Source organism: Mizuhopecten yessoensis, unplaced genomic scaffold (genome assembly GCF_002113885.1).
Source record: "Mizuhopecten yessoensis strain PY_sf001 unplaced genomic scaffold, ASM211388v2 scaffold9109, whole genome shotgun sequence".
In the NCBI taxonomy this organism is placed as follows: domain Eukaryota; kingdom Metazoa; phylum Mollusca; class Bivalvia; order Pectinida; family Pectinidae; genus Mizuhopecten; species Mizuhopecten yessoensis.
The window spans coordinates 798,749-810,837 of record NW_018407883.1 but is presented as its reverse complement, the minus strand read 5'-3'; the positions used below and the strand labels follow the sequence as shown (position 1 = coordinate 810,837).

At 37.3% G+C, this 12,089-nt stretch overlaps 1 protein-coding gene across 3 annotated transcripts; it reads left to right on the top strand.

Moving 5' to 3' along the window:
* The first annotated feature begins 1,667 nt into the window (after positions 1 to 1,667).
* On the top strand, positions 1,668 to 6,345 carry LOC110457334 (cholecystokinin receptor type A-like). Of its 3 annotated transcripts, XM_021508557.1 has the most exons (3): positions 1,668 to 1,731; positions 1,899 to 1,938; positions 2,541 to 6,345. In XM_021508557.1, exon 3 carries the CDS (start codon positions 2,543 to 2,545, stop codon positions 3,866 to 3,868), a length of 1,326 nt encoding a protein of 441 aa, XP_021364232.1. In that variant the 5' UTR covers positions 1,668 to 1,731; positions 1,899 to 1,938; positions 2,541 to 2,542; the 3' UTR covers positions 3,869 to 6,345. The 3 variants fall into 3 exon arrangements, with proteins under 3 accessions (XP_021364232.1, XP_021364231.1, XP_021364233.1); XM_021508556.1 differs by having other exon boundaries at positions 1,692 to 1,938; XM_021508558.1 differs by having other exon boundaries at positions 1,692 to 1,947.
* Positions 6,346 to 12,089: the final 5,744 nt, after the last annotated feature.

Genomic DNA, 12,089 nt, shown 5'->3' with positions numbered 1-12,089 from the left:
TTCCGCTCTGCTGTACCCTTGTAGTTTAGGTATTTGATATAAGCAATTGACGGAATTATAATGTTCCGCCCTGGTGTACCCTTGATAGTATGTGAGATTAGCAATGGACGGACGTTTATTGTTCCGCCCTGATGTACCCCCCTTGCTTGTATTTAAGATTAGCAATGAACGGACAAATACTGTTCCGCTCTGATGTACACTTGCATTTTAGGTATTTGAGATTAGCAATGGACGGACATATAATGTTCCGCTCTGCTGTACCCTTGTAGTTTAGGTATTTGATATAAGCAATTGACGGAATTATAATGTTCCGCCCTTGTGTACCCTTGATAGTATGTGAGATTAGCAATGGACAGACGTTTATTGTTCCGCCCTGATGTACCCCCCTTGCTTGTATTTAAGATTAGCAATGAACGGACAAATACTGTTCCGCTCTGATGTACACTTGCATTTTAGGTATTTGAGATTAGCAATGGACGGACATATAATGTTCCGTCCTGGTGTACCCTTCATAGTATGTGATATTAGCAATGGACGGACATATATTGTTCCGCTCTGCTGTAGCCCCCTTTTTAGTATGTGAGATTAGCAATGAACGGACGTATAGTGTTCCGCCCTGTTATACCCTTGTTAGTATGTGAGATTAGCAATGAATGGACATATATTGTTCCGCTCTGCTGTAGCCCCCTTTTTAGTATGTGAGATTAGCAATGAACGGACATATAGTGTTCCGCCCTGTTGTACCCTTGTTAGTATGTGAGGTTAGCAATGGACGGACATATATCGTTCCGCCCTGCTATACCCTTTTTAGTATGTAAAATTAGCAATGGACGGACATATAGTTTCCGCCCTGTACCCCGATTAGTATGTGAGATTAGCAATGTACGGACATATAGTGGACCGCCCTGCTTTACCCTTGTCAGTATATGAGATAATCAATGGTTTGATATATAGTTTCGGCCCTGTTGTACCTTATCAGTATGTGAGATTAGCATTAGACGGACAGATATTGTTCCGCCCTGCTGTACCCTTATCAGTATGTGAGATTAGCATTAGACGGACAGATATTGTTCCGCCCTGCTGTACCCCGGTTAGTATGTGAGATTAGCAATTGACGGATATATAGTGTTCCGCCCTACTATACCATTGTCCTCTGATAGTCACCATAACCATACATCTTAAGCACATTTGTGTTTGTTTCTTAAAGAAATCAAAAGAATAAAACAATCTTCCTATACATCCTTCAAAAAGACATAAACTCCCCAAAAGTAAATGTGTTGACATATTGACATTTATTTCGAGGTTCAGAAGCATCATTTATCTATCCGTTTAGAGGATTTTTCAGTAATCGAAAAAAAACTACTACACAGGCCGGAACAAATATCGTTGAGTCTTGTCAGCCCAGAAGATGCACACGGTAGATGGGGATGGTAAAATTCGTGTATATTACTACTGTGTTCCAGAGGCAAGCCTCTCTCCCCTCCCGTCGTTTCCCGGGACATCAAAATATTGTCTCGGGATAACGTATAAGCACCTACTTCCGGTAGAGGACAGTTGTAGTTACAAATATCACTTAACCTCTATCCTTAGACCCAATTATTATCACAATGCGATGCGGGACTATGGGGTCAAACAAGTGCATCCTGTGTGATACTAAGAGCATTCGACGACCTTCGGAGCCTATCATACAAACACATCTTCTTGACTCTGTGACACGCTCGAGTTATTGTTGTAAGTAATATCGTAATCATTAATAACTGTTTGACTAGAAACATATATTCGGCGTGCGTGTTTAACAATACTTGTGAATTGGATCCTGGGAAGCATGTCATTATGTTGAACTTCTGAGACTGAAATTTTAATTCAATTTTTTTCCTTTGTTACCACTTTTTCCGAAGATATAAGGTACAAGGTCGACCTGGCTGGATACTGAAAAAGGTATGTAAGGCAAGTTTTGATTTGATTAATTATTTTACGCTACCAATATTTGTTCACCCACGACTTTGTTCTTTCATATATATCCTTTTTAATAAGAACGGCTAGGGATCAGCCGCCGAAATTATCATTATGTAATTATAATAATATATATGTATACTTACAACACTAAACATAGATTGACAACTTTCCGAGTCTGCGAGAAGACTTTCCTAATTTAACACGTTTATCTGATTCATTTTTTCAAGATTAATTTACATATTCTTTTGAACATGAAAACAACAAGGTCATTTCATCTGAGTTAAATTTTCAAAAAACTAACATACGAAAGTGAGAGAGTGGCTTTTCCACGAATAGTAACCAGTGACTGTCACTGAGGGTCCCTCTGATTGGATGAAGTATCATGACTAGGACTCTTATTGTACGAAACAATTATAGCTGAACTTTCCTAATTACGACATACATACGTGTGGTTTATAAGCAGGATTATTTTGATAAGGACCACTTCTACACGGGCTATCTGGATTGATATTGTTATCAGTAGGGATGATATTTGTGACGTACTGTTAAATCAATCAGAATAATCACTTTTTCAAACGTTTCAGATATGTTTTCTGATGAGATTTCGACCACAGCCATACTTAAAGATTCGACAATATTTAAACCTGATGACAGCGCAACGTCGCATTTCACCACCACCGATGTAACCAATATGGATAATTACACAACCATGTGGACTTCTAGTGTTTATAATGTCACAGGGGCGGATTTGAACACATTAGAGTTGGAAAAGTTCCGTGACAAATACATCCCAGCGGTGGTTTATCTTGCTATACTGTGTGTTGTCGGGTCTATTGGAAATGCCCATGCATTTCTAGTTTACTTGTATAGATATAAAACTTCGAACCACAAAATGTTCGTTGTGTGGTTAGCCGCCGTTGACTTTGTCGCCTGCTCCTGCAGTATTCCATTTGAGATCATGGACGCTCGACATAGCTATACGTTCACGTCAATAAGTGCATGCAAGGTGTTCCGGTTCCTGAACCATTTCGTAACATTGTGTTCGGGCATACTGCTAGGTGTAATTGCAGTAGAACGCTATCGGAAGGCATGTGTTCCAATGGGGAGACAACTAACTGCAAAGGAAGCAAAATATTCATGTTTTATAACTGTCATCGTTTCGTTTGTTTTATCGATTCCTGCCCTGATTTTCTATGGACCAACATCTAAACCTGTTGACAATTTTCCGGAACTCATCGGATCTGATTGTACTGTTTCCAAACTTTATAAGAAAACTTATTTTAAAATGTATTCTTCATTCCTTCTATTATTGTGTACAACCGTCTTCGTTGTATGTGTTGTAACGTACACATTTATCGGACGAGTCCTCTATCGTCAAATGAAGTTCCGACGGGCGTCTCAAACGTCGTCACCAAAGCAACGACTCAATAGCTTGTCATCGTGTAGAGGCGGGACAATAAGCTCGGACGGCGGAGTCACAACCACACTTAAAAGGGACGACAACTCTGTACATGTCCATGAGGACGAGTCAAGCTACGGTCAGCATAACCGGAAGTCACTTGCTAGGTCAGTGTCGACCGTGTCCGCCTTCAAAATGTCGGCGAAAAAAATGAAGATCTTCGACAGAAGTAAACAAATAACGCTGATGTTTTTAGTTGCCACGGCCATATCGTATGCTGGCTACCTCCCCCACCTTGTCCTTGTCATCATACAGGGGGTCAGTCCCGCGTCTTATGACAGCATTGCTGCCTCGATTGGTGCTCTCAGTTCGATTCTAATCCGGGGATATTTCCTGAGTAACGTGACCAACCCTCTTGTGTACTGCTTTCTTGATGACCGATTCAGACGCGAGTGTAGAAAAATGTATTGTCAGCTCAAGCATTGCTTTGACCCGAATCGCCGGTTTCACTGATGACGAAATACGAACAGTGGAAACAAATGTTGTGTATAAGACATTTACAACTGTAGCCCTTTTCAGTTGGTATAAACATGTACGTGCTATGCATTTTACAGTCTTCACAGCTCTGATTTAGCTGGTGTTGTTTTTGCGCCAACTTCAGATAAAATCGTACATAATGGAACTTGCATTTATGATGTATGTGAAGTTACTTTACCTGAAATATTCTTCGTCGGTGTATGCGATTGAGGGAATAAGCACTAATTGTCATTATGGACTTTAGTGAATGCTTTATAATGTTTGCATTGTTTGGGTAAGAGGGAAATAGACATTTCATTAACCCGGAAACCTGATTAGTTATCTACCGAGATTGAAGTATAATGCTAATGGATCGTGATACGGAGTTAACACAATGAACATTTCCTCTAGTCATTGTGTTAGAGTTAAAAAGCAAGATAGAACTGTCTAATCCACCGATTAACATGAAGTACCTTAGATGTGTGTCTTTCATTTCCTAAGAATCTATGCAGTTAGAAGTCAGACTTCACTTCATATATCACGATTCTGGTTTTGATATAAGAACTATCAAACATACACTACGCACTGATACGAATATAGGTTACATACACAGCTTTTTTATACCTCATTATTGGCGTTGATTATATGAAATCATCCTTAGTTTTAAATTAGTTTTAAAATTTATTTTAGATACAGGTAAATATAATACTGCGTTTATGGTTGTTTGGTATTATGTTAAAATCCGCTATATCGGGTGTATTGTGATTATATATACCTTTCCATGTGACGCCATTTATAATCAGAGATATGTAATATATGTTTAATGATCAATGAATAACATTTTAAGAAACATTTTAGTCATTACAGAACAAAATGTCGCCTTGGGAGAGAAATCGATGATTCAAGTTTGTTTTTCATCCAGACAAGTTTACCGACTTTTGCTGATTAAATTGCATTTAATGTACAGTCGTTTTACAAAACAGAATTCTAGTCATCATACGAAATACTTAATTTAAATGAAACCTGTATTGCCTTTGGAACCGTTACGATGATGAAATCTCTGACGACAATATTAACGACTTTTTTACGAGGTTTTGAATGGCAGGTCTTATCTATCGTCGAGACATTCATGCGCTGACTGCAAAAAGCACATTATAGTTCACTATATAATACCGTACGCGGTCCAAATAGGTTATTCTATATACGTAATATTATTACAGATACCCTTTTCTGCTTCAGTAGTTCAATCTTAACATAGATGTTTACGCATTATTCGTTTTGTTGTTGTTGATTTTGACGTACCCTATGTCAAACACATTGTATATATGTAGATGACCATGTCCTTGGCTTTAGACACGCCGTTAAACCCCGTGCAAACAAATTAACTGTAGCAGGCTATAAACATCAAAGAGGGCAAACGTTCAGGAAAATGTTTTCTCGCATCGCAGAGAGAGTTACCAAACGTGATAAAACTGTTAAGTAAGCACATGTTCGCGAGCCAATACGGTCGCACACTCGCTAAATGGTAATGACCAGCCTTATCTCTTCGCTGGTAATACTTCATTCACTGTTAAACATTTTATGGTCAAGTGAAGTGATCTTAAACAGGTTCGTGATATATATAATATTTCAATAAACATAGCATAAAATATAACGTTTTAAACAACTCACCATAAAAAATGCAAACAGGAAATAGGTATACAACTGATATTCAAATTTTACAAACCTTAACCCTTTGATCTGAATAAACAAACAATAAGTTATTTTTAGTTCAACCTAATGTAGGTTCATGTGCAAAAGGTAGAGCCGACCGCAGAGAGGAAGTTGTCCTCTCTCGCGACTACGCATAGGCCATACCTACATCACAAATATTTACATTTTACACAAGGAAGACCAGCCTTATTGTCATGTATGTGATCAACCATTTACAGTCAAACACTTTATGATTGAATGCGCTGATTTCAAACAAATACGTGACAGATTTTACAATGGACCCTCAATGAAACGTTTACTTGATACAGTTTCTGTGCAATCAATCTATAATTATTTGCATTCAATTAATCTCTATAATAAGATATTATATATTTCATAAACAATTCGTTTGCTATTGATATATTTTGACATATTTTAAACATTTTAACCTTTAGTTTCTAGTTTTCATGTATTTATGTTTTGTGAATGTCTTTTTTCTACATTGTTGTTTGGTCCTAAATGACTCAAATTGTCGATGAGCCGTTAAACAATACAATAATAATACAATAATAGTTGCTTTTGATATGTGTCAAATTCTTCGAGTTTCTTTATGACGCACAAGGGTCAAAAGACCTGTTTGTGTCAATGACCCTTAAACTCGAAAAAATCAATCAAACAACGAACAACCCACATTTAAAATATTCTAAATAAAAACGAGTCGTTAAATCTATTGTTTGATGTCATTTGTTTTAGGACATTGAATAAAATTATTAATATCGTAAAATGGTCTTGGTTATTTTTTATTAGACCTGGCAATATTTTTACGCGGAAATACGTAAACAAAGCCTCAGTTTTGAAGGGAATAATGAGGTGTAGGGAAGCTAATTAGTTACCTGTAACTGACCGAGATTGACTTGTCTTAGTAGAGGACCATGTATAAAATGGAAATTACACACACCCATACAATTGTACCTTTAAAAAAAATGGTAATATATACAGTAAGCCAGTAAGTTGAATTTCCCTGTATCAAACAGCTGTTTCGTCCTTCTATGAATCTTTGGTGATGCTAGGAGCTCAAGAGTTGGAAATCCAAATCGATCTGAACTCCTGTTGAAACAGAATGAGTGGTGCATAAAACACAGAGGTTGAGATGTTATTAAATATGAGCGCGAGACTGATATAACCCAGACTTGTTTAGGTATGGACTGTCTCAGAATGCTAAGGTCGGATTGTTTTGGCCCCTAGTGTTATGGAATAACAGCTGTGCTTTTTTGTTTCTCGGAAAGAACTCTGTTTATAGAAATACGTTTTTTGACTGACCTAGTTATTTCGGAATTCCTTATTACGTAACACATAGTTTCAAAAATCGATGCTAGTTTTGTTTTTTTATTTTATAATTGACATTTGATCACATGTAGTCGCCTTTACCGTATAGTAATATATTCCGGATTTTGTTAAAGAAAACAAAGAGTGTCAAAGCCTGGGGAATTTCACTGTCAACATGCTTTTGGTGTTTAATTTTACATTTTTAAACAACAAAAAATTACACCAAAGTTAATATTTCACAAAATGACAATAAAATCAATACTGCACCAAGACACAGATTTCAATATTTCTAAATGTCTGATGACGGACGGACTGCATTTATTTCTACAAGATGTATACCAGATTTATTCATTCAATCAGTTTATTTACTCAATCGGTCAGAAATATTAAAATATCTACAGATTCATTTTTCTTTTCAGTAAGTTAAAGGTCACTGGTTGGATTGGGTTTTATTTTGTTTAACGTCCTATTAAATAGCTACGGTATTGCCATTATTTATGATGATGTTATTCGGCCGGTAACAAGCTGGAATGAAGGACTACCATGTTTACTCAAGTAAATGATCCGTGACCCACTTTTAAGGTCACAAGTGTAGAATGTTTCAGAAATCTGTCAAAGTATTTCTTATTAATGACCAAATCATCCTGGTTGGTCCACGTTTATGGTAACCGGTACGAGATATATACCAGTTGCCACAGGGCCTCTTTTTTTATTAAGGAAAGCAGTGCCAACATGTGATGCCTTTGACCTCGTACGTGACTGGCAGTACAATAGTAATGGTATAAATCATATTCAAGGGAGTAAGTGCACTACTCCCACCAAAGTCCACGGCCAGTAAACTGGCTTCCCATTGTTGGAAGATGTCTGATCTCCCGAACTGACACCACTTGTAACCGTGAACATCACCATTTCCTGTTTTCTGCCGGACACCCAATCAATTATACAATCGGTTAAGCCCCTTTTCTGATGAGTAAAGTGACAAATATGTTAAGACCCTTTCCGTATTACCAGACACTTGACACTTCAGATGTAAATACGATTCTTAGTCATCTTTTGTAAACATGTGACAGCATGGAACGAAAACATTGTCTAATAAACATCGAACAAATCGTTATTGATGTTTTAGTTTGAGGTTTTGTTTCTACTCATACAAATGTGTGAGAAATTAGATTAAAACTATCTTGATATATATGTGTGTGTGTGTGTGTGTTTATATATTTACATACTGTGTTTGAAAGTGGTTTTCCATATTAAATGTATTAGGTTGACAATACCGGGAAACCCCGATACATTGCTATCGTGTCATTTCCATATTGATATGAACCATTAAGTGTTAGTACATTTAGCTATATTTGCTTTCCCTGATAAATTGTCAAACCTTTCATAGTGACAATGACAATATAATAAAGTTTTTACTGTCGTTATTAAAAAGGGTCAGTCAATTAAGATGGTATTGGCAACAACAATTAAACATGTCACATTTTTAACACTTTGATAATAGACATTCAACAAATACAAAATTATGTCACTAATAAATGTCTTGCATACCGGTGTACCGTTTATTCCTTTAACGAAAACGATAGCGTGCTATTAGCAATGTGGACGGAGCAAAACCGAACGGTGTGCCGTCGAGTCGAGTTTGTTCCTCTCGTGGTTTGGTTTGGTTTTATTTCGTTAAACGTCCTATTTACAGCTAAGGTCAGCTAAGTTATCACTGTTACCTGCATCAATAACAAACGCATTTCTGTAAAACATGAAATTGTTGTTGATCCAAGTTTTTGCATAGAGACAGCAGATCGAATTTGGTCTCTTTAGTGAGCTTCTTAGTAGAAAACACAGAAGGAAATCCCCGTCTCTACAGGGGAACCAACATTAGTCGCCTTTTACGATGCACATGTACTTGGAAACAGCAAGTCATATTCTTGGTTTCGATGTCCCCAAAACAAGACGACAAAGATAAAAAAAACAAAAAAAAAACGTTTATGCAGGACCCAACACATAAGTCGCCTCTTACGATCATGCAGTTTGATACAGTAGGCCTATTCTTTCCCTGAACCGGCACGATTGTAAAATATATGCTGTCTTATTGTAAAGATAAATTGAGTGTATATATGACTTTTCACACTGCATTGGTCTTTACAATAAGAAACATGATTTATCTTTACAAATTTAATCTATAGAGTTTTCGTTTGATGTGTTCATTCTTGTGAATCTCTATATTTACATGTACAGTGTTGTTTGGCCCTAAATGACTCATACTGTTGATGGCCCGATGACCGATACAAATACGAAAAACCGACACCTTTCTCTTTAACGTTGGACATTCTCTGTGACGTAGGGTATTCTCTGTGACTTTGGACATTCTCTGTGACGTTAGGTATTCTCTGTGACGTTAGATATTCTCTATGACGTTGGATATTGTCAGTGACGTTAGACTGTCTTTGTGACGTTGTAATTTCTCTGTGACGTCGGACAATCTATGTGACGTTGGACTTTCTATTTGACGTTATACTTTCTTTGTGAAGTTGGACTTTCTCTTTGACGTTGACCTTTCTCTTTTACGTTGGACCTTCTCTATGACGTTGTACATTCTCTGGGATGTTGGATATTCTCTGTGACGTTGTACATTCTCTGTGACGTTGGATATTCTCTGTGACGTTGCAAATTCTCTGTGACGTTGGACTTTCTCTGTGACGTTAGACTTTTTTTGTGAAGTAGGACTTTCTCTGTGACGTTGGGTTTTCTCTGTGACGTTGGATATTCTCTATGACGTTAGACATTCTCTGTGACGTTGGATATTCTCTGTTACGTTGGAAGACTCCTTAAGGTGTAGCAGGACACGAAAATGAGTCATACTAATCACCAAGGGAGTGGCAACAGCTTAATTAGCCGCTCAGCCACATTGGATCTTTGGCTTAAACAAGTATTGATAAATTATTAAGACAAAGAAACGATAAGTAATAAACGAACACTATTACGTTGGGAATGTAAGGCAGACATACATTTCCCTAGTCTGAAGCTGTCAGACTGAAATAATCTATCTAATAAAAGGAATGCCTCCGTCAGCGATCAATTAATCAATCGGTCTTTCATTGCGCAGTAGAAGGTAACAACAAAATAATACAGTTACGTTGTATTAAATTCTATATTATTATGGTGTAATAATACATTCCAGGAAAACAACGATCCGGCAGGATTTTGTGGTGTGTAATGCTTGTAATGGTTACAATCCAAAAAACAACAGCGATAAAATTATGATGTGTGACGTTAACCTTCCCTGCGGTGTATACAACAATACGTGTCAAATGACACAGGACTCAATGGGAATCCTATGACACTAGCAAAACATCTATCTATCTAGTCGTGTTTGCTATATAAGGGTGCATTATTTAGGTATAGATGTGTCAGCGACGAAGCAAAACGCCCATACAAAGTTTGTCGCGATAAGGCAGAAAACAAAATAAACAAAATAAAACAAAAAACAATTAATTTGATATGGAACCTTACAGATGGTTAAAACTACTGTTGGCAGAACTGGCTTCAACGAACAACGAGACGTGGCTAGTGACAATACTGGCTTCAACATATAAAGTGACGTGACTAGTGTCAATAATGGCTTCAATGAACAACGTAGCGTGGACTTGTGACAGTTTAGGCTCAAATTAACAACGCAACGAGGAGAAATACATGTCCTGTATAATCAAATATTCATGAAAAACAAATATCTCATTGTTTCATCACTAAGTTAATCGACATGCAAGGAAGCTTCGTTTTTAGTTCACACAAAATAGACATAAAACTGACAATTGTATAGCTGTTACCCTTTAGTTATTTTCCTTATCTCTTCCTGTATCATCACCAAGTTAAGCAGCATGCAGGGAAGCTTCGGTTTTCGTTTACAAAAAAATAAACATATAACAGACTATGATACTGTATTAACGTAATTGTTTTAATGAAGGTTAAAAAAGCACATGCGAAGACATTAGTGATGACGCCCCTACTCAAATTGTATGTTGAAAGACAACAAATAAAATGAGTATGTTGAAAATTGCTTCTAATAACTAAGAAAAACAAGTTGACCTGCTTATCTTTATTAACACAGAAGCAAGCAATTCCATGATGAATGTAGTTTATTCAGTTTATTGAAACAATAGTCAGGAATCGTGTATTAGGTTTGTGAACTGAGTAAATGAAGTGCCTTATTTCCAACACCAACTATAACGCTCTACCACAAGACACAAACATTGTGTAATACCAGTCCTCGTATCAGATAGATATTAGTTTACGCTGTCTGGGTTATTATACCATTTTTCGCTCTGTGAGCCCCATAGAAAGAAGTAAGGTCGATGTTTGACAAACCAAACAGGAGTTCTACTAACTATCATGCTGTGGTCACATATATTGGCTTAGTATTAACGATTTATACACAAATACGATGGACGAGACAAAGATCTTGTAATCGCACTATATTAAAACATGGTAGGGGAATGCTTGCAGTTAACACTACATTACACACAACCTGGTAATTTAGACCCTATATCAATGTACCGATATTATTTAGCTCGTATCATGTTTGCTTGTCATAGCCTACTTGTCATAGCAACCTATTCTTCATAGCAGCCTGCTTGTTATAGCCTACTTGTCATAGCAGCCTACTTGTCATAGCCTACTTTTCATAGCAGCCTACTTGTCATAGCCTACTCTTCATAGCAGCCTACTTGGAATAGCCTACTTGTCATAGCAGTCTACTTGTCATAGCAGCCTACTTGTCATAGCCGACTTGTCATAGCAGCCTACTTGTCATAGCAGCCTTCTTGTCATAGCCTACTTGTCATAGCAGCCTTCTTGTCATAGCAGCCTACTTGTCATAGTAGCCTACTTGTCATATCCTACTTGTAATAGCAGCGTACTTGTCATAGCCTACCTTTCATAGCAGCCTACTTGTCATAACCTACTCTTCATAGCAGCCTACTTGGAATAGCCTACTTGTCATAGTAGCCTACTTGTCATTTCCTACTTGTAATAGCAGCGTACTTGTCATAGCCTACTTGTCATAGCAGCCTACTTGTCATAGCAGCCTACTTGTCATAGCAGCCTTCTTGTCATAGCAGCCTACTTGTCATAGCAGCCTACTTGTCATAGCCTACTTGTCATAGCAGCCTACTTGTCATAGCCTACTCTTCATAGCAGCCTACTTGTC